The sequence below is a fragment of the Vespula pensylvanica genome, chromosome 1, assembly GCF_014466175.1.
Source record: "Vespula pensylvanica isolate Volc-1 chromosome 1, ASM1446617v1, whole genome shotgun sequence".
NCBI lineage: Eukaryota > Metazoa > Arthropoda > Insecta > Hymenoptera > Vespidae > Vespula > Vespula pensylvanica.
In genome coordinates, this window is record NC_057685.1 from 4,257,693 (window position 1) to 4,276,671 (window position 18,979).

The 18,979-nt window shown below is 31.9% G+C and overlaps 2 protein-coding genes across 9 annotated transcripts in view; both read left to right on the forward strand.

Annotated features, from left to right (window-relative positions):
- Nucleotides 1-12,490, forward strand: part of LOC122633800 (neogenin) — a 29,954-nt gene extending 17,464 nt beyond the window's left edge. Inside the window, exons 3-28 of one of the 6 annotated variants that reach the window (XM_043822172.1) lie at nt 17-185; nt 373-512; nt 683-850; nt 937-1,059; nt 1,155-1,317; nt 1,453-1,580; nt 1,669-1,828; nt 2,164-2,279; nt 2,698-3,103; nt 3,186-3,330; nt 3,455-3,583; nt 3,675-3,881; nt 4,027-4,318; nt 4,405-4,563; nt 4,698-4,903; nt 5,025-5,180; nt 5,266-5,428; nt 5,504-5,698; nt 6,868-6,906; nt 7,240-7,372; nt 7,456-7,688; nt 7,994-8,098; nt 8,335-8,546; nt 8,661-8,871; nt 8,943-9,082; nt 9,227-12,490. In XM_043822172.1, coding sequence (XP_043678107.1) covers nt 17-185; nt 373-512; nt 683-850; nt 937-1,059; nt 1,155-1,317; nt 1,453-1,580; nt 1,669-1,828; nt 2,164-2,279; nt 2,698-3,103; nt 3,186-3,330; nt 3,455-3,583; nt 3,675-3,881; nt 4,027-4,318; nt 4,405-4,563; nt 4,698-4,903; nt 5,025-5,180; nt 5,266-5,428; nt 5,504-5,698; nt 6,868-6,906; nt 7,240-7,372; nt 7,456-7,688; nt 7,994-8,098; nt 8,335-8,546; nt 8,661-8,871; nt 8,943-9,082; nt 9,227-9,325 — 4,397 coding nt within the window. In that variant the 3' untranslated portion in view covers nt 9,326-12,490. The remainder of the gene's footprint in view (nt 1-16; nt 186-372; nt 513-682; nt 851-936; nt 1,060-1,154; nt 1,318-1,452; nt 1,581-1,668; nt 1,829-2,163; nt 2,280-2,697; nt 3,104-3,185; nt 3,331-3,454; nt 3,584-3,674; nt 3,882-4,026; nt 4,319-4,404; nt 4,564-4,697; nt 4,904-5,024; nt 5,181-5,265; nt 5,429-5,503; nt 5,699-6,867; nt 6,907-7,239; nt 7,373-7,455; nt 7,689-7,993; nt 8,099-8,334; nt 8,547-8,660; nt 8,872-8,942; nt 9,083-9,226) is intronic. The other 5 variants (XM_043822181.1, XM_043822216.1, XM_043822199.1 and 2 more) reach the window with 5 other exon arrangements.
- A 1,679-nt stretch (nt 12,491-14,169) lies between these two features.
- The window catches only part of LOC122633825 (R3H domain-containing protein 1-like), a 47,477-nt gene continuing 42,667 nt past the window's right edge, over nt 14,170-18,979 (forward strand). Inside the window, exon 1 of one of the 3 annotated variants that reach the window (XM_043822274.1) lies at nt 14,170-14,305. The gene's annotated coding sequence lies outside the window, so the exon portion shown is untranslated. The remainder of the gene's footprint in view (nt 14,306-18,979) is intronic. The other 2 variants (XM_043822235.1, XM_043822254.1) reach the window with 2 other exon arrangements.

The window sequence follows — 18,979 nt, forward strand, 5'->3', positions numbered from 1 at the left end:
TGATCTGTTTTTACAGGAGTAAACGGCGGAGGATTGTATTTCACCATTGAGCCACAGGATGTTGTAGTAGAGCAAGGAGGATCCGCCAGATTGGATTGCGAAGCGAAAAGTATTTTTGGTCAGCCAACGATACAGTGGCGAACGGACGATGGCACGCCGATTAATTTTATCGGGGAAAACTATCGGTAAACTATTAACTCAACTCGACGAGCATGCTCGTTCATCTTCGAGCATCCTCTCTTCTTTCTTCTCCCCTTCCTTCCTCCCACTCTAGCTACCTCCCTCTCACCCTTCTTTCTACCCAACTCCTATCCGATGCTCCGAATCTATCTTCTTCGTTCTCTTATTTCTTGTCGTTATTTCTTTGTGTAGATCGCAGCTAGCAAATGGATCCTTGTACATAAATAGCGTATACGCCGGTAGTTCAGAATTAACTGGAAGCTATCAATGCCTAGCATCCGTGGATGATGTTGGAGCTATTGTTTCTCGAACTGCAACGATCAAACTTGCAAGTTAGTAAATGATATATTTACTTATTTATTCATTTATTTATTTTAAGATATTTAATTTAATTACTTTTTTATTTTTTTTTTTCCTTAAAAATATTCAATATGTAAAAATTTCGATAAATCGTATATCGATTCGATACCAGAGTTCGATTGAAATATTTCAATATTTATAGGTTTGCCTGGTTTTGAGAAAGAACCCCAAGATACTATGGTTTATCCAGGACAAATAGCCTATTTGAGTTGCACACTTCCGGCCTCATCTAGCTTATTAAAAATACAATGGCTCAAGGACGAACGGCCTATGGTACTCGACGAAAATCGTATGACAATTATGCCGTCAGGTATAACAAATCTAATAGATTATCGAAAGAAAAAGTAAAAGAAGAAAATGTCGGATCCAAAGAAGCATCATGATATTGTTTTACAGGTGCTTTGGAGATAGACGATGTTCAGATTCAGGATGTCGGATCGTATAGATGTAATGCAAGTGGTTATGGACAGTACCGTTTAAGTAACAAAGCGCAATTAGGGCTGTTAACTAGTGACATCGGTTAGTTTGTCATATTTATTGTCGGAAAAACTTCATTTATTGTTTACTTTGACGAACGTTTACTTTAAAGTTTCATCGTTGCTTTTATTTAACAGACCAAGGATCCTCCCCGCCAATTTTTATTGCGCAACCTTCGCAACAAGTAGCCGTTGAAGGTTCCACCGTTACTTTGGAATGCGCTGCTAATGGCTATCCTAAACCTACAATTTTTTGGCTCAAAGATGGAGTGTCTATAGACTTAGGATCGTTCGACTCTAGGTACGACGTGAAATTATATTTGAAAGAATTGTTCCAGTCTAATGTTTACATTTTTTTCTGTTTTCTTTTTATTTTTTTCTCTTTCTCCCTCTCCCCCCTCTCTCTCTCTCTCTCTTTCTTTCTCTCTCTCCGCAGGTATCGTAAAATAGCCGCGTCGAGTCTAATGATCACTGATCTTAAAGAAGCAGACCATGGCTCGTATCAATGTCGTGCCGAAAATGAGGTCGAAACGTTAGATTCTGTTGCCGAGATCATAGTTCAAGGTTATTTACAATATATATACTCATTTTCGCATAATTTTCTCAAATGTATTCTTAATTTCTTAAACTTTATTCCGAATACGCAATTTAGTTCCACCAAAGTTTATAAAGAAACCGGAAGATAAGGTCGCCAGTGAAAGTCAAGACTTAGAATTTGAATGTGAGATTTATGGAAAACCAGAACCAAAAGTAACGTGGTTGAAAAATGGAGAACGAATTACCGTTAACGAATATTGGCAAATAATTAATGGGTATGGATTGTAGATTTTATACACACACGCGTATGCGTGCGCGCGATAGGCCAAACGTTCTTAGGTGATTTTAAAAATTCATTAATTACTCCCTTTGGAGACTTTTTAGGCTATTTTTATTGTCTTTTTTCAAATTATGAAACTATAAGTGTAGCTATATTTTTATATTCTGAAACGAGAAATTAATCTAGAAGGTTTAGAGAAAGAATAATTAATTTTTAGAATCAGCTAAGAACTTTACGTCTGTCTACTATAAACAAATAAAAATATAGATACTCGTCAACATTGTACGTGTAACGTAATATTGATTTTTTTTTTTTCAATATAATTTACAGTAACAATCTTAGAATCAATGGCCTTCTTGCGATAGACGCTGGAATATTTCAGTGCATAGGAATAAATCCTGCTGGTAGTGTCCAAGCCTCGGCTCGACTTACGATTAATCAACCTAGTAAGTTTTCATACCTTGTATCATAGAAAAATAATATTCTTTCCTATTTCTATATTCGTTTTATATATATATATATTTTTTTTATTTCTTATCATAGTCGATAAATTTATTAATTTTATAATTTCTCAATTATAAATTATTTATGCACAAAGATATATACGGAATTTACATAAAGTCCATTTAATTATTATATCGTAATTATTGTTTGTGTTATCTGACTTTATGTGACAACTGTATATACGATTTATTTCATTTCGTCAAATTAAAATTCATTTATTTTTATTTGTGAATTTAATTTTATCTCTTTTCTTTCTTTTTTTTTTCTTTCTTTCTTTCTTTCTTTTTTTTTTTTTTCTTTCTTTCTTTCACCCATAACGTTTCCTCCTTAACTGTGCTGCATGCTAACGAACGTATGAAGAAAAAACAACCGCTCAGAAAGCAACGACTCCAAAGTCCGTCCCAAAAAAAAAATTATTGTATCGTCCTTTGTATAATAAAACATGGCAGCATCCCAGTACACTTTTAGGACACACATTATCGGCATTTACGCCAAATCCTCCGTTATCGATCAGTCCTTCCGATGATCCAGCCGATCTTCCAGGATCGGTCAAATATCCTAGCTCCCTTTACGACCCAGATACCCATTTTGTAGATGATACAGAAAGCATCGAGTCGATCGAAGGCAGCGTACCGTCTGCGCCTAGAAATTTGAGTCTCATCATCGTTACTGCAAGATTCGTCACGTTACGTTGGCAAGAACCGGAAAACACGAACGGCGATATTTTAAATTATTACATTTATTACAAACAGGAAGGTGTACAAAGGTAATTCTTCATAAATTCTAATCGTATTTCTTAATGGTGAGAAGATAATATCGAGATAAAAAAAGGCGATATATGTTGATAGAGAACGTGTTGTCAACACTCAAAAATTAGAGGCAATGATATCAAGCTTACAACCAAGTATGATTTATCAGTTTCGAATAGTTGCTCAAAATTCAAGAGGTCCTGGTGCTTCCAGTGAAGTATTACAAGTGACCACTCAGTCTGAGGTAATATATATATATCTCTCTCTTTTTTTTTTTTCATAGATAAAAGTTGTATGTACGTATGTTTGTACGTATGTACATAATTTCATACCTCTTGTATATATTTATATTTAATTAAATTTAACAGGCAAATGTCCCAGGACCACCGATGAATTTAGAAGGCCACGCAACTAGTAGTGCAAGCATTGCTTTGTCGTGGGACGAACCGCAAGTTATTAACGGACGTATTTCTAAATATATTGTCACATATACAGAGGTAGATAATCGTTCTATTATTATACCTTCGTTTCTCATTTAAGTTAAGGATATATCTATATTGCTATAATTTTTATTTTCTCGATCTTTAGGGAGATGTCGAGGAAAGAACACGTGAAACCACAAGTACAACGTACGAATTGGTAGATCTCGTGCCTTATACAGAATACAGTATTAGAGTTCAAGCTGTCAATGAAAATGGTCCTGGTGCATATACTAGAGATGTTCTAGTTCGAACACATAGTGCTCAACCTACACAACCACCCCATAATGTTACATTAGAAGCAGCTAGTTCAACTGTATGCATGTCATGTTAATAATTATTATTAATTATAATCATTTACAAAGTAGTGACTAAAGATTGTTAATGTATTTATACATATATGTATAAATATTATATATAATATTTATATATTATATATTATATATATATATATGCCTTAGAGTATTATTGTAAGATGGGAACCACCGTTGGACGGTCAAAATGGTATTATCACCGGTTATAAAATCCGATATCGTCGACACGATCGTCGTTTCTCACCAAACTCAGTTACAACCGAAGGAAATCAACGTTTATACGTGATTACTGGCCTCGAAAAGCATGTCATATATCAAGTTCGAATGTGTGCCTTAAATGTTAATGGAACTGGACCTTGGACCGAATGGATGACTATAGAAACATATGAGAACGATCTAGACGAGACTAACGTGCCGGGTGCACCTAGTCACATTAGAAGTAATTTCATTCTATCTTCGAGCTTTATCTTTAATCATACTTTTTAATTATAGTATTATCACTTTATATACATATATATTTTATAGCAAAATCTATGGCTGATTCTATATCGATTTGGTGGAATCCACCGAAAGATCAGAGTATTAAAGTTAGAGGATATAGAATTGGTTGGGGTAAAGGATATCCTGATGTCGAGGATCAAGTTCTTGATGGAAAACAACGATTTTTTACTATCGAATCTTTAGGTATATATTATAATTCCTTTTAGATATATTATATATATATATATATATATATATATATATATATCAAAGTATATTACAATTCTTTTTTAATATAATTCTTTTTATCTGATTTTAATCTTTCATTTTTATAACAGAACCTACAACGGAATACGTTATTTCTATAAGAGCAACAAATGAGGCTGGTGAAGGGCAGCCAGCTTATGCAAATGTAAGAACTATAGAACGTTCTGTATCTGAATATGTTGTGCCTTTAATACCACCGGTTGGTCTTAAAGCGATCGTTTTATCGGCAGCTACTGTAGTACTCTATTGGACTGATACAACTCTGCCAAAAAGCCAAGTATGTTTTATTATACTAATATATATTTTTTCTATTTTTTATTTTTATTTTTTTTTTTTTTTAGTACATATAATATTCTTTTTAAACTAATTCGATCGATCATTGTGATTATCATTTGCAGTATGTAACAGATAATCGCTATTATGTCGTACGTTACACGTCATATCATCATAGCAGCAATCCTCGTTATAAATATTACAACGCCACTGATTTAAATTGTATGATAAATGATCTAAAACCTAATACACAATACGAATTCACCGTTAAAGTTATCAAGGTATATAAACTATATAAAAGCCTGAAAAAAAAAAAAGCAATAAAGCTTTTTATACGATTTTAATCACAATTAATCGTTCTTATAGGGAAAAAGAGAATCACCGTGGAGTATGGTAGTATTAAATCAAACTCAGGAAGCTGCACCGACTTCTCCACCGAGAGATTTAAGTGTTCATAGTGTTGAAGATCGACCAACTTCAGTAATTTTACGATGGCAACCACCTAAACAACCAAATGGGCCAATCACTGGTTAATAATATTGTATTTAATTATAAATCTAATAGATGTGATAATTGTGATAATAACAAAATGTTCTATTATCAGGATACATAATCTTTTATTCTACGGATAATAATAAATGGGATCGTGACTGGTTGATCGAAGGTGTGATTGGTGATAAGACAGAATTTGTGATTAAAATGTTACAACCAAGTACAACGTATTATTTCAAGATTCAATCTCGTAATTCCAAAGGATATGGACCATTTTCGACAACGGTTTCGTTTAAAACACCGCAAAGTAAGTTTTTTCTTTTCTTTTTTTTTTTTGCCTCAAATGTTTTACTATCAATGGTCTGTTATTGTTTATTTAAAGGAAGTCGTTTAATGTGTTGTTGAGTATTAAATCTGGTCAATGATATACAGTAGCGCTCAAAAATCTTTTGACATTGAATTTCCACGCATTACTTTGTAAACGTTTTGTAAAGATGTTATGAAGCGACGAAAATAAATTCATTTGATATCTTCTGATGGTATACAGTATGTTCGTCGTTCAAAAAATGAAAGTATAATCCATGATAATCGCTGTAAAACATAGTGGGTGACATGCCATGGTTTATGGATGTTTTTCTGCTAAATTTTTCCTGTTTTATTCCCTGTAGAAGGTACAGTGGATCGTTTTCTTTATCAAGATATTTTAGAAAATCAAATGATACCTACAAATATGCTGAATATATAGAACTGAATATTTCAATAGGATAACCATCCAAAACATCGATCTAAGCTAATAGAAAAATATTTTACAAAAAGGAAGATTGACACTTTACAGTGATATAATCAAAGTCCAAACTTAAATTCTATAGAGCACTTGTAAATATAAAAATTTCACAGGATCAAATAGTGAAATTTATTGAATTCATGTTTAGGAGATGTGAAAGCTGTATTATTGGCAAAGGGATGTTTCACTAACTTATAAAAAAATTGTAATCTATTTTCTTCATAAAATTACAAGATCGTTAAACATAATAATGTCAAAAGAATTATGAGCTGTGATGAAATAATTTTTCATTTATATAATATTCATTTAGATTCGTTACGATATATTTCTATTATAAATATGTATTATTATATGCAAATTATAGATTATGGTGCTTAATAGATGTGTAGCATTAACGTAATTGATGTTATGAATAAAAAACTACTTGTGAAAAGACTTTTGAGCGCTACTGTAATTAACTTTGAAATGGTCTTGAAAATAAGTATTCATATGCTGTATGTAAGGTAGTATTTAATTATTACCTTACAAATTCTTTTTTGTCTTCTTCCTTTATTTTTATTCTTATTTTTTTAATTACTATTATTCTTCTATATTTTTTTTTTTCATTTTTTTCTTTTTTGTTCAGTATGTTCCGTTGTTCGTACAAAGGCAATGCATTACTTATGGTGTTTTTAATTTTTTTTCTGTGCTAGGCAATGGCATTGATATCTATGATGAATTGCATGTTCGAGGTAAGATATCGTTATCTCTTCTCTCTAGCTTCCTCTGTTCATTTTCTTATTGATGTAGCATGTTATTCGAATGTAATTTTTGATTGATACGTTATTTGTATATTATTTCGTTTTTATAAGTATATATAGTATATGTATATATGATATATATACACACACATGCACACATGTATATTGATTTATTTAAGTTGATGATATAAATTTTATGCTGCTTCTTACCGGATTTTTTAATATTAGTTATGTATATATATAAACAAAAGGAACATTTATTTCAACATAAAAAATTTATTATTACAAATCTCGTATAAAATAAATGTGTAAATAATTTTGCAGATGGCCGTGGTCTATCCAATATATTGATCTACATTATAGTAGGCTGTTCAGTCGTCCTTATTACTGGTGTAGCAGTGGTCGTTGTTGTAATGTGCTGTAAGCGTAATCCAGATTCGCCGGATCGAAAGAAAGGGTAACATTCATTGTTATTAATTATTACGTTATCTTATGACAACGTTAGAGAATAATTGATAATCTTATATTTGTTGGATGCAGATACATGAAAGATGCGAATCCAAAAACAAATATTAAACCACCGGACTTGTGGATTCATCATGATCAAATGGAACTCAAAGCTCTTGAAAAATCTTCTATCAATGGCGAAGCGTCTACAAGTGGTGTTGCTAGTAATACATTGCCAAGATCAGGAAATCAAGAGTATACTCAAGATAATGTGCATGGAAATTCCAGTTCGTTAGACAAGCGCACATATGTACCTAGTTATATGGGTGAGTTTAGATTTTAAATCGAGAGTAACAGGTCATAGCGCACTGTCCAAACAAATATATTTTATTATCTATACGACAAGTGAACTATATGTTATTTAAACTGCGCAAATTCGACATTTCACACGAGGAAACACGATTTTGATGGATTTTTGTTGTTTTTCTTTTTCTGGGAACATGAATCTTGGTTTCTTGTTTCTTTTTTTTTCTTTCCTTTTTGTTTTTTATTCGAAGCTAACACAGTAGATTTATTTTTTATCATTATTCTGATTTCGCCATTTGGTTTTGTTTGATTTATTCGATGTTAGGTAACACTGATGAGAAGTGCTCTACCCTGAGCAGACAGCACAGTCGGGGAAGCCACAAACCTAAACTCATAACACTTCCTGTCGACAGTGCACCTGTACATCAGCGTAAGTAGCTTCTAAGCTACTATCTATACATACATATATACATACATACATCTCCATAAGAATTCCTGATAACATTCGTAAACTTATCGTTCTCTATCATCTTTCTTTTTCTTTTTTATGTATTTTTTTATTATCTTTTTATTTTTTTTTTAATTTTTTTTTTAATTTTTTTTTTTTTTTTTTAACACATCCTTCGTTTATCCTATTATGGACAGTGATCTTTTAATTTTTTCCAGCTATAGCAACTGCAACACCAATCGTCAATAGCAGTTTGTCACAGCCAACAATCCACAGCACGTGCGCGGATGCTCCATCGGTGAGACAAAACTATCCACGTACCGTGGCACAATACAGTTTAAGTCGAGCGCACATCACTTTAGAGCCAACACCAGAATCGAGTCCAGATTCTTGTAATATGCCAAGTTCTTACGAACCTCTACAAAGTCAAGTAAGAGACTTAAGAAGTATTCTGTTTTTTTTTTCTTTTTTGTTTTTTAAAGACATAAAATATTATTACTTTATTATATTATTTACCGTATTATTCGATAAAATATTTGTTTAGTTACCATATAGCCAAAGTGGACAGTCATACAGTGGGAGTAGTCAGTATGCTTCCAGCCACTACGGTAGTGGTAACCAGCCTACTAGTAGTGCTACAGCGTTAGATAGTAGTACTAGTAAAAGGCTTCAAGGACATCCATTGAAAAGCTTTAGTGTACCAGCACCTCCTCCTCAATCTGCTCCTTCTACCCCAGCACAGCAGAAACATGGAGGTTGGTTTTAATATGCAATAATATTTACATTTAATCGATCTATCATTTTACACTTATTTAATCGTTTCTAGTATCACAAGTAACTGTAAGACCAACGATGTCTGGTAGTCCATACAAAAAACCTCAAGGGTCTACGTCGCAATTAGCGAAGAATCGACTAGCTTCGGTTTCTAATCCAGCACATACTTCTGAGGAAGTAGAACGATTAAAGGTAAAATAAAGAAAAAAACATTTTATTCAAATTATATTCGACAATGTAAGATGAGATATCTATATCTAAATTTTCTCTCTCTTTTTTTTTTTTTCATTTTTTTTTCCTTTTTTGATTTTTCTTTCCTTTCTTTTATCTTCGCAGCCTTCATATAGTACAGAAGAATTGAATCAAGAGATGGCCAATTTAGAGGGTCTAATGAAAGATCTAAATGCCATAACAGCATCTGAATTTGAATGCTAAGGTAGTAGCAGGTTCCTAAATTTTGTGTGCCATCCGAATTGGATAAACGATATGACAACGCATTCTCAATGTTAGTACTCGAGAGGTCAATTTACAATGATGATTGCGTTATGTTGTGGCTTTATATAGGAGGTTTCTTTTATGTATTTAATTATCTTTTTTTTTTCTCTCTTTTTTTTTTTTTGTTTCCCCTTTTATAATTTCCTAAGTATATATGTGATTGACGAGCGTCGATGAACGACGTGAATAACAGTTACTTAAATCGGGCAATTAATATGCTTATCAGTGACAAGTTATACGAATTATTAAATAATTATTTTCCTAGTCGACAATTTTTTTTGTCTCTCCTGTACTAGCATTGCTTTATTATTATTATTATTATTATTTTTTTTTTTTTTTTTTTTGAGTGAAACTCAAAGTTCGTACTTGCCAATGTATTCCAACACTGTCGTGCAGTGTATTTATTAAGGACGTAAGCATTTCAGTGTTGTGTTATAATATCAAAGTGCCCAACGTAAAAATCTACGAACAATCTATTGTTTATTTTTTTCTTTTTTTTCTCTATCATAACCTTTAGAGAAATACTATTTCGCTGTGCGCATACGGATAAGGACGTAAGATATATAGTAATATAAATAATTGGAACCTTATTATCGAAAAGGTTCTCATTTGTTTATAAGAAATTTGAAAGTCAAAGTACAATAATTCAATTGAATCGTACGATGGGTTTAAGAGAAACGAGAGTATAGAACATTCAAATTGATGTCGATCTATGGTTATTTATTTATTATTTTTTTTTTTTTTTTTTTTTTAAGATGGTACTTGTAATGTTTCGATATAAACGAGATGATCTTGCCTAAAAGTGAAAAGAAAAGAAAAGAGAAGAAAGAAAGAAAGCAAAAAAAAAATATATATAAGTAAACGACAACGCTACAATTTCATGTCTCACGCGTTTCATACAAGACTTCTTTTTGTCATTTTTATGATTACTAAACTACGATAAACTCTCATTCTTCCAACGACGATATACATACATAAATACGTGCATCTTTCGATCGCATAAATTTAACAGTTTAAAAAAAGTCTAAGATGAGGAATGAAAATATTTTTTCATTTTTCTACCCCCCCTCCCACGCCCCTCGTCACCCCAACCAACCCCTTTTTGCGCGTTCGAAAAATTTGCAAACTGTTTTTTACTCGATCGTCGTGACAACGCATGTGTTTTGCGTGTTATGATAGAAAATGCACAAAAAGAAAATAAAAAGAAAGAAAGGAAGTTTATATATATTCTATGCTCAGACTTAGCATATAAATGTGCTGGTGATTATGAAATTTGATTTAAGTCATATACATATATATACATATATATATACATTTTTTATCCAGGCGCGTTATTTAAAAAAAAATTGCAGATTACCTTAAACGATTTTTTTTTTTTTTTTTTCTTCCAAGAATAAACATACATACTCGATTATTCTTTGCTTTCACGTCATTACAGAAAAATAATATTGAAATAATTCAAACCCAAACGAATGTTTCGAAACGAAAAATTCATATTAATTAAATCACTTTTATAATCACCTCAGCTCGAAAAATAAAGTGTATAAATGTTAAACGTATTTATACATACATACATACATACATACACTCTCCCATTGATAATCTTTGATTTATGCATTTGTGAAAACTATTATAGCATATAAATACTTGAAACTCTTTCTTCGTGATCTCAAAAACTCGTGCTCAATATAAATGGCAGCTCTTTATGAATTTCTCTTGCATTTAAGGAAAGAAAAAGAAAAAAAAAAAAAAACAAAACGAAACATGTTGTGTATGTTGTTCTACTTTAACGTGTCGCATTCGTTAGATAATAGCAAAGAAGAATGTAATATCACGATCTCATTGGGGGACAAGTTACTTTAGAATTATAATAACCATAGGCTGTAAGAAAGCATAAATGATTTTCACGAGATCTAACATACATTATTGCTAAGTTTATATACGAGCGTTTATGCTGTTTCTTTAGATTCGAAGATGAACAATTTTTCTTCGTTTAATTGGTCAGTTAAAAAAAAAAAAGTAAATAACTGAATTCTTTTTTTTTTTCTTTTTGAATGGAGCGACCACGTCTAAAGCGTAAAGTATTACCACAACAGAATTATTATATATATATATATATATATATATATATATATATACACATTTTTATTAATTACTTTCTTAATGAAAAATTGATTATATACGAATACGAGAATTCGCATACTTTGTTTTAGAATTATATTAATAATATATGTAACAACGAGAGATGCGTACCCGTGCAAAAAATTCACAGCGAAAAATTTTTTTATCGATTCGTATTTAATTCTTATGTCTATTTCGTACTCTCTCTCTCTTTCTCTCTCTCTCTCTCTCTCTCTCTCTGTCTTTCTCTCTCTCTCTCTCTCTTTCTCTCTCTCTTTCTCTATCTATCTATCTATCTATCTATCTATCTAACCCAATAATATTTAACAAGTTTTTATCTACGCCAAGAATCATCGAGACATTTAACATTTTTTCAATATAAGACTAATCTATCCTCAGAGATTTATACGTTCATATCCTTTTGATATTATACATAAGGATATCGATTACAACTCCATCACTTCCAATGGCTAAGGATTTGCTTAATAAGAAATAAATGCGAAAGAAAGTAGACTTTACAATTTTTGAAAAAAAGAAAGAAAAGAAGAAAAGAGAATTTTAGAGAGTGCAGGGTAGTATAATAATAGTAATAATAAATATATAATAATAATATAAATAATAATAGTTATTATAATAACAATAACAATAATAACAATAATAATAATAATAATAATAATAATAATAATAATAACGAACGTATAATGCAGCGAAATAAAGACGCTTTTAGGAATTTCGAATTTATCTACGTCCAACATTTTTATGCACTTTTGTATTTTCTTAAATACATACGAGAGAAGAGAGATATTGTACAAAATAAAACAAAACGAAGTGAAAAAAAAAAAAATACGAAAGGAAGAAAAAAGAGAAGAGAAGAGAAAGAAGACAGCGCATACAAAAATATTCCCGATGTAGGCTAAAATAAGAAGAAGAAAAAAAACCATGAGAAAATGAAGAAAAAGAAAAAAAAAAGAAAGAAAAGAAACAAATTTTAACGAAAAAGTTTCAAATAAACGAAATGTCCGATCCCGTGAAAGTTATAGGAAACTGAAGGAGGACTTTTTTTTAAAGATTTTTATTAATTAACGTGTATACGTGCGATCGTAAATATAATTTTTTCTCGGTCTAATCATAAGTATGCAGCATTATTGCTTTTAATGATGTATTTACTGCCACGCAGGCGATATTATTATTGCCTCTAATTGTAATTGTATTTCGAACGATTTTTCAATCATGTTTATTTATATGCTGGATCGGGATAAGCTCCTCGTCTCAATGTTATATATACGATTATACATGTAAAGAACGAAAGGAAAAACAAAACAAAAAAAAAAGAAAAGAAAATCGATAACAACAACACAACAAAAAGAAAAAAAGAAAAAAAGAAACATTCGATCGTAAGGGCTCTCCATTTTCAAAGATATTTTTACCGCGCAGGACAATTTTTATATTTTATCTCTATACATGTATATTTTTTAAGCTCCCACGAGCGTGGCTAATGTTTCGTATATATATATATATTTTTTTTTTATTTTTTTTCCCCCAATAAATTTTGAAATCGTTTGAAGATAAAGCGATTTAAAAGCTTTTACGGTCGATAACGAACGAAACGCGCGTGAGCAACATATATATTGATAAAGAGAATGACTTGTACATTAAGTATACACACACACACACACACACACATATATATATATACATACATAAATATTATATATGGAAATTGTAACTATTGAGTTGTTAAGGAAAAAGCGAAGCATTCTTAAGTGCAGGGCCTACAGAAGAAGGCCTATGAAAATATTTTACCACAAAAGTATAATTAGTATAGTTATATATGTATATATATATATATATATAAAGTATATATGTGTACTTTATATTATATACGTATATATATATATATTTATTTCTATATAAATGATAATATTATTTATTGATTCTCTCTCGTGTTAACTCATTCGCGTCGAGTCTGAGCGAATATATTTGTGAAACAGTTAGTAATCGGTCGCTCTATCCTTCGTCATTTCCATACGTAATTATCATTGTCTCTTTTGTTTTTTAACGTTAACATTGAAGATACATAGTATTTCACGTTTTACTAATTATATTATATTATATCATATTTTATTTTATTTTATTTTATTTTATTTCGTTTCTATGAATGTACATACATACGTAGGTAAGGCACTGCCACTTTGTAAGGTAATTAAGTATTTATACATATTATATATATACACGTATATATATATATATATTATATATTATATATATTATATATATATATAGCCATTATTGAATATAATTATTATATTTGTACGATATATCTTAAGACAGCCATCCCTAATGAACATTCATAACAAGTGTGTGATAATATTTGTAAAACTTGATATCCAATAAATAATCTTATGTTCTTTATAAAAAAAAAGCCAAAAACAAAGAAAAAGATACCAAAAAAGAAAACCCAGGAAAATATAAAAAGAACCTACAGTTTATTTTGTTAAAGATAAAACTACTGAAAGTCGCGTGAGCGATCTTAACAAAGACGATGTCGAGTTCGAGGAAATTTAAATTTTGCCGCCGATCTAATTGAGCGCTAGAGAATGGCGCCACCGTCGCACGTTAATCCCGCCATCGCCATCTGACGTCGAGGTTGTGCTGCGAGCGCATTCAACGATAGATAGAGCCACGGGTCGGTCGTGTGTGTTTAAAAAAAAAGGCAAAGGACAACAATATACACGGCCGGGAGTGCGGTGAAAATCGGTGAAATGGTGGAGTTTTGGTGTGGGTATATTTAGAAATCGGGTGAGTACTGTCTCTAAAGAGAAAAATTATTTTTCCTCTTGCGACAAATAATTACGTTTCGGACGTGTTACGCCAATCGTTGTTATTGAATCGTGCGAGTGATTCTTTTCTTTTTTTTTTATTTCCTTACGTTCCTTGGATTATATACCACAGAATGAGAGAGCGAGCAAGATAGTGATAAAGATAGAGATAGAGATAAAGATAGAGATAGAGATAGAGAGAGAGAGAGAGAGAGAAAAAGAAATGTTTCACGGAGTCCACTAGGTGTCTCTCTCCTGAATTTTATGTAAACGTTATTTCGACGAAGAATTCGAAGGTGCGCGAGCTGTTGATATGTTCGAACAATACTTCGAGTATCATTATGGCTATCAAAATATCTTCTCTCTTTCTCTGATGTGTGTGTATATATATATATATATATACACATACATACACAATACACATATACATATATACGCGTATGTACTTTAGATTCTACTCGCATTTCTTTGTTTCCTCCGTCGAACGAATTTAACCGATCGATCATAACCTCGAAACTCATAGCGCGTGACTACGAATTATTTCACGTATAGCATGCGTCGATCGTGCGTGACAGGTACATACGTCGTATATATATACTTAATACACGCGTATGTACATATGTAAATATATACATGCTTGATATACGTATAACTTGTCATACATTGTATGTTCAATGTATTCGTACGAAAGAATGGGTCATATATATATATATATATATATATATATATATATATGTACATATATATATGTAAGATGTATATATACACACACGTGTATATATAATATACGGTCAACGTGCTCGGTCGAGCATCCAGTTAGATTTCGTTTCATCTTTAAAATCCATGGTCCGATGGTAACGTTCAATTTTTAATTCGTATGTATTTTTTCCGAACGATGAAACGTGCAATGGACGCTCGTAATATTTATAGGTGCCCGAATTTTCCATACTTTCTGTGTGCTTCGTTACGTGTCGCGATTTACATTTCATTTCCGTTCTTGCATTGCTTCGAATATTTACACTCCATTCTTTTGTCTACTGTTCTTTTTCTTTTCTTTTTTCTTTTTCTCCGTTTTGTTTTCCTTCCTTTTTGTTTTTCTTTTCCCTCCATTTTTTCGTCGAGGTGGAAAAAACGAAGTGGAGAGAGTATTCCCCAATGGAAATTTCGAAATTGTATACGTGCGTGTTTTATATAGGTTAATATATATGTATATATATATATACACACGTATATCCACATATATAATATTCGTATGTATAATATAACCTCTCATATTTGTGATAAAACGAACGTTATATTTTCGATTAGATTTTATTTAACGAAATATTACTCTTCTTTTTTTTCTCATTGCAATTCATTTTCAAGATGACTGTACTACGTCATATTATAATAAAATACAGAAAGAGAGATACAGATAAAGATAAAGATAAAATTAGAAATAGAGATAGAGATAGAGATAGATAGATAACCAATTGCCATTTTAGCTCGTTTTTCGTATCTTCATTGCCGTGAACGGTAATGTTGAAAACGACCATCGACCGATCGAAAATCGTCTAATTTTAGTTAAAGCATATCGATGGTAGGAACCGCCTGTAGTTTATCAAGGATATTATCCGAATCTGATTGTGAGATCACTCGAAGTCATTTCGGTAATTGGTATTGTCCGCCATGAAACGGATCGATAGCTTTTCTTAAAATTAGGATTTTCACGGATGACTTGAACGACGATAAGCTCGAATAAGATTGTTTTCTTTTTTCTTTTATATTCTTTTTTCGAGTCGTCGAAGGACATCAAAGTCTTCGAAAGATCGATCGAACGAACGGACGTAGTATCTTCTTTCTTCGTCGTCGTCAACAGACAGACACACACTATAGAGAATTTTCTTAATTTATTATTAAACGAAAGTGACGCCTGTCTAGGCTCACTTAAGACTTGTCTCTTGCAATCATAATTATTTACAAAATATTTAACGTATGCAACCTGCCTAACAAACTTATTATCAATCCTTAATAATGTTCGCTTTAAACGGTGTTGTTACAAGTGCAAGCATTTTTTTCTTTTCCGTTTTTTTTTTCTCTCTTTTTTTTTTATATCCGATAATCAAATACTTTGAGGTTAGGTGATAAGTTCAACGATTTATTTTCATCGTTTTCCTTTGTTATGAACATTATAGGTATAATAAAGTATAGTAGGAAATTTGATCGTTAACATTATTATTATTATTATTATTATTATTATTATTATTATTATTATTATTATTATTATTATTATTAAAAATATATAATACATTGTAGTAGGCGAATAGGATCATCTATCAGTGAAGAAAATTGTTAGTCGTTGTAAACACGCGGGCTTTTATATCTCGAATAAAAATCGAGAATCGAAAGAGTATGAAGAAACATGGACTAGGGAAAGTCGTTGATTGTCTCTTCGATCGATACGAGTTTTCCGAAGGAACGTATACCTCTTTCTCTCTCTATCTCTCTTTACCTCTCTCTTTCTCTTTCATTCTCTCTCTCAGTTTGTCATTCGACTTTTTCGATGTTCCACCCACAAGCCCGAATTTCCACGACGGCTTTTACCATCCTTTCCTCCTCCCTCCCTTCCTCTCTCTCTCTCTCTCTCTCTCTCTCTCTCTCTCTCTCTCTCTCTCTCTCTCTCTCTCTCTCTTTCCATATCCCTCGTCCTACTTCCCTCCTCTCCGCCATGATTCAGCCTCTATTGATTGCTCTACCGCACTACTGCCCTACTTTTATGGTTCAGCCTCCTCACCACCTCACCCTTTCAACCTCCTCTCTATCCCACTCACTCTCTCTCTCTCTCTCACTCTCTCTCTCACTCTCTCTCTCATTCTCTCTCTCTCTCATTCTCTCTCTCTCTTTCTGGCTATACTACCCTCTCTACTTCCAGCTACTACCCCTTCCTCTTCTTCAGGAGCATAGACGCGCAGGAGTCGCAGAGAGGATAAATTCGCTCTCTCTCTTTCTTTCACATAGTCTGTATATAAAAGAGAGAGAAGAGGAGGAAGGTAACGAGGAGAGGAGCGAGAGAGACATACTCTTCTCCAGGTATCACCTGACAGTAATGCAAAACCGAATGTTACCAGCACGGTTATCACCAGGAGTATTCCCCTTTATCCTTGAAATTTCCCTAAGTGTAGTCGTCTAGGGAAAATTTATCTTTAGTTAGTCGTTTATATAGCGATCGTTTACTTCTAATAAAGAATTTATATATGTTTCTGATAGGTCTTTATACCGACGTATTGTGTGGTTTTGATTTTTTCTTTTCCTTTTTTTTTTTAGTTTTGTTTCATTCTTTTTTTTTTTTTTTTATTATAAAATTATATATGTTATATATTCCTACTAGATAATATTCAGATATATATATATATATATATATATATATATATATATATATGGATCGGTGAATAAGTAATGACGGAATTTGCAGTATATGTATATGCAAATAAACAATACTATACTATAGTGTATAATAGTATTGTATCAGGACTATATTATTGAATGCAGTGTTGTTTATTTATGCAGATGTAAAAATATTGGAATTTGTGATATTGTTTATTGACCAAACTAACACACACACACATATATTATATATATATAAACTTATGCATAGCAAATATTATTAATAATATATAGTTTCCTGAATGATACTTCACAAAAAACGTGATATCATTTATTGGAATCATTTCTGTCGTAGCATAGCGAAATTATCGTTGCGAATTTGACGTTACGCGCGTTTTCCTTTTTTTTCTCTTTTCCATGGTTTTTTTCTCTTTTTCTTTTTTTTTCACGTCGTCGTTAAATCGCACAGAAAAAATATATCGCTAGATATACTACCATTTTAACCGTACCATTGATCCATGAACTTGTATTTCCTTGTATTTATTTTGTATTATTTTTGTCATATTCATCTCCCATGACTCTCAAATTTCTCGAAATTATTGATATAACGAATTATCGATTCGTCATAGTATGATCGAATTTTTGTGATTAAACAAAAACGGATTCGAACGTCTTACTTTTTGTTGAGATTGCAAAAAGAGAAAAAGAAAATAGAGAGAGAGAGAGAGAGAGAGAGAGCGAGACAGAGAGGGAAAGAGAGAGAGAGAATACACAGAAGGAGAAATGCAAACTTGATCGTAAATCGCACGACACCCTTCTAACCACAACCATAAATCGCTAGTAACATTATGCTGTTGCTTGGTTTCTGTCTACTACTAAAGAGAGAGAGAGAGAGAGAGAGAGAGAGAGAGACTGTGAGTGTATGACAATGTATGTTTAAGAAAGAAAAAGTGTGTCGTTCTGCGTCCGATTTCTTACATTGTGTGTATATGTATAAGTACGTACGTGTGTCGTACTGCGTATCCTGACTTCTTACATTACATATACGTATATCTATCTATAAATGCATGTATGTATGTTCGTTACGTATGTGTTACATGTTGGCTCGCGTTGCGTGCACAGGATCAAGGCTATAGTATGCAGGTGTGTTATTTTTGAATAGCACCCTGCTATAGTACTTTCACTGGAGCAAGGATTTTTTCCCTTTAGCGTTGTAACTCGCGTGACGTCTTGGGATATTTATACGATTTTCCGTTTCACTTGTAGTACCACAGTACTATGCGAAATTAAT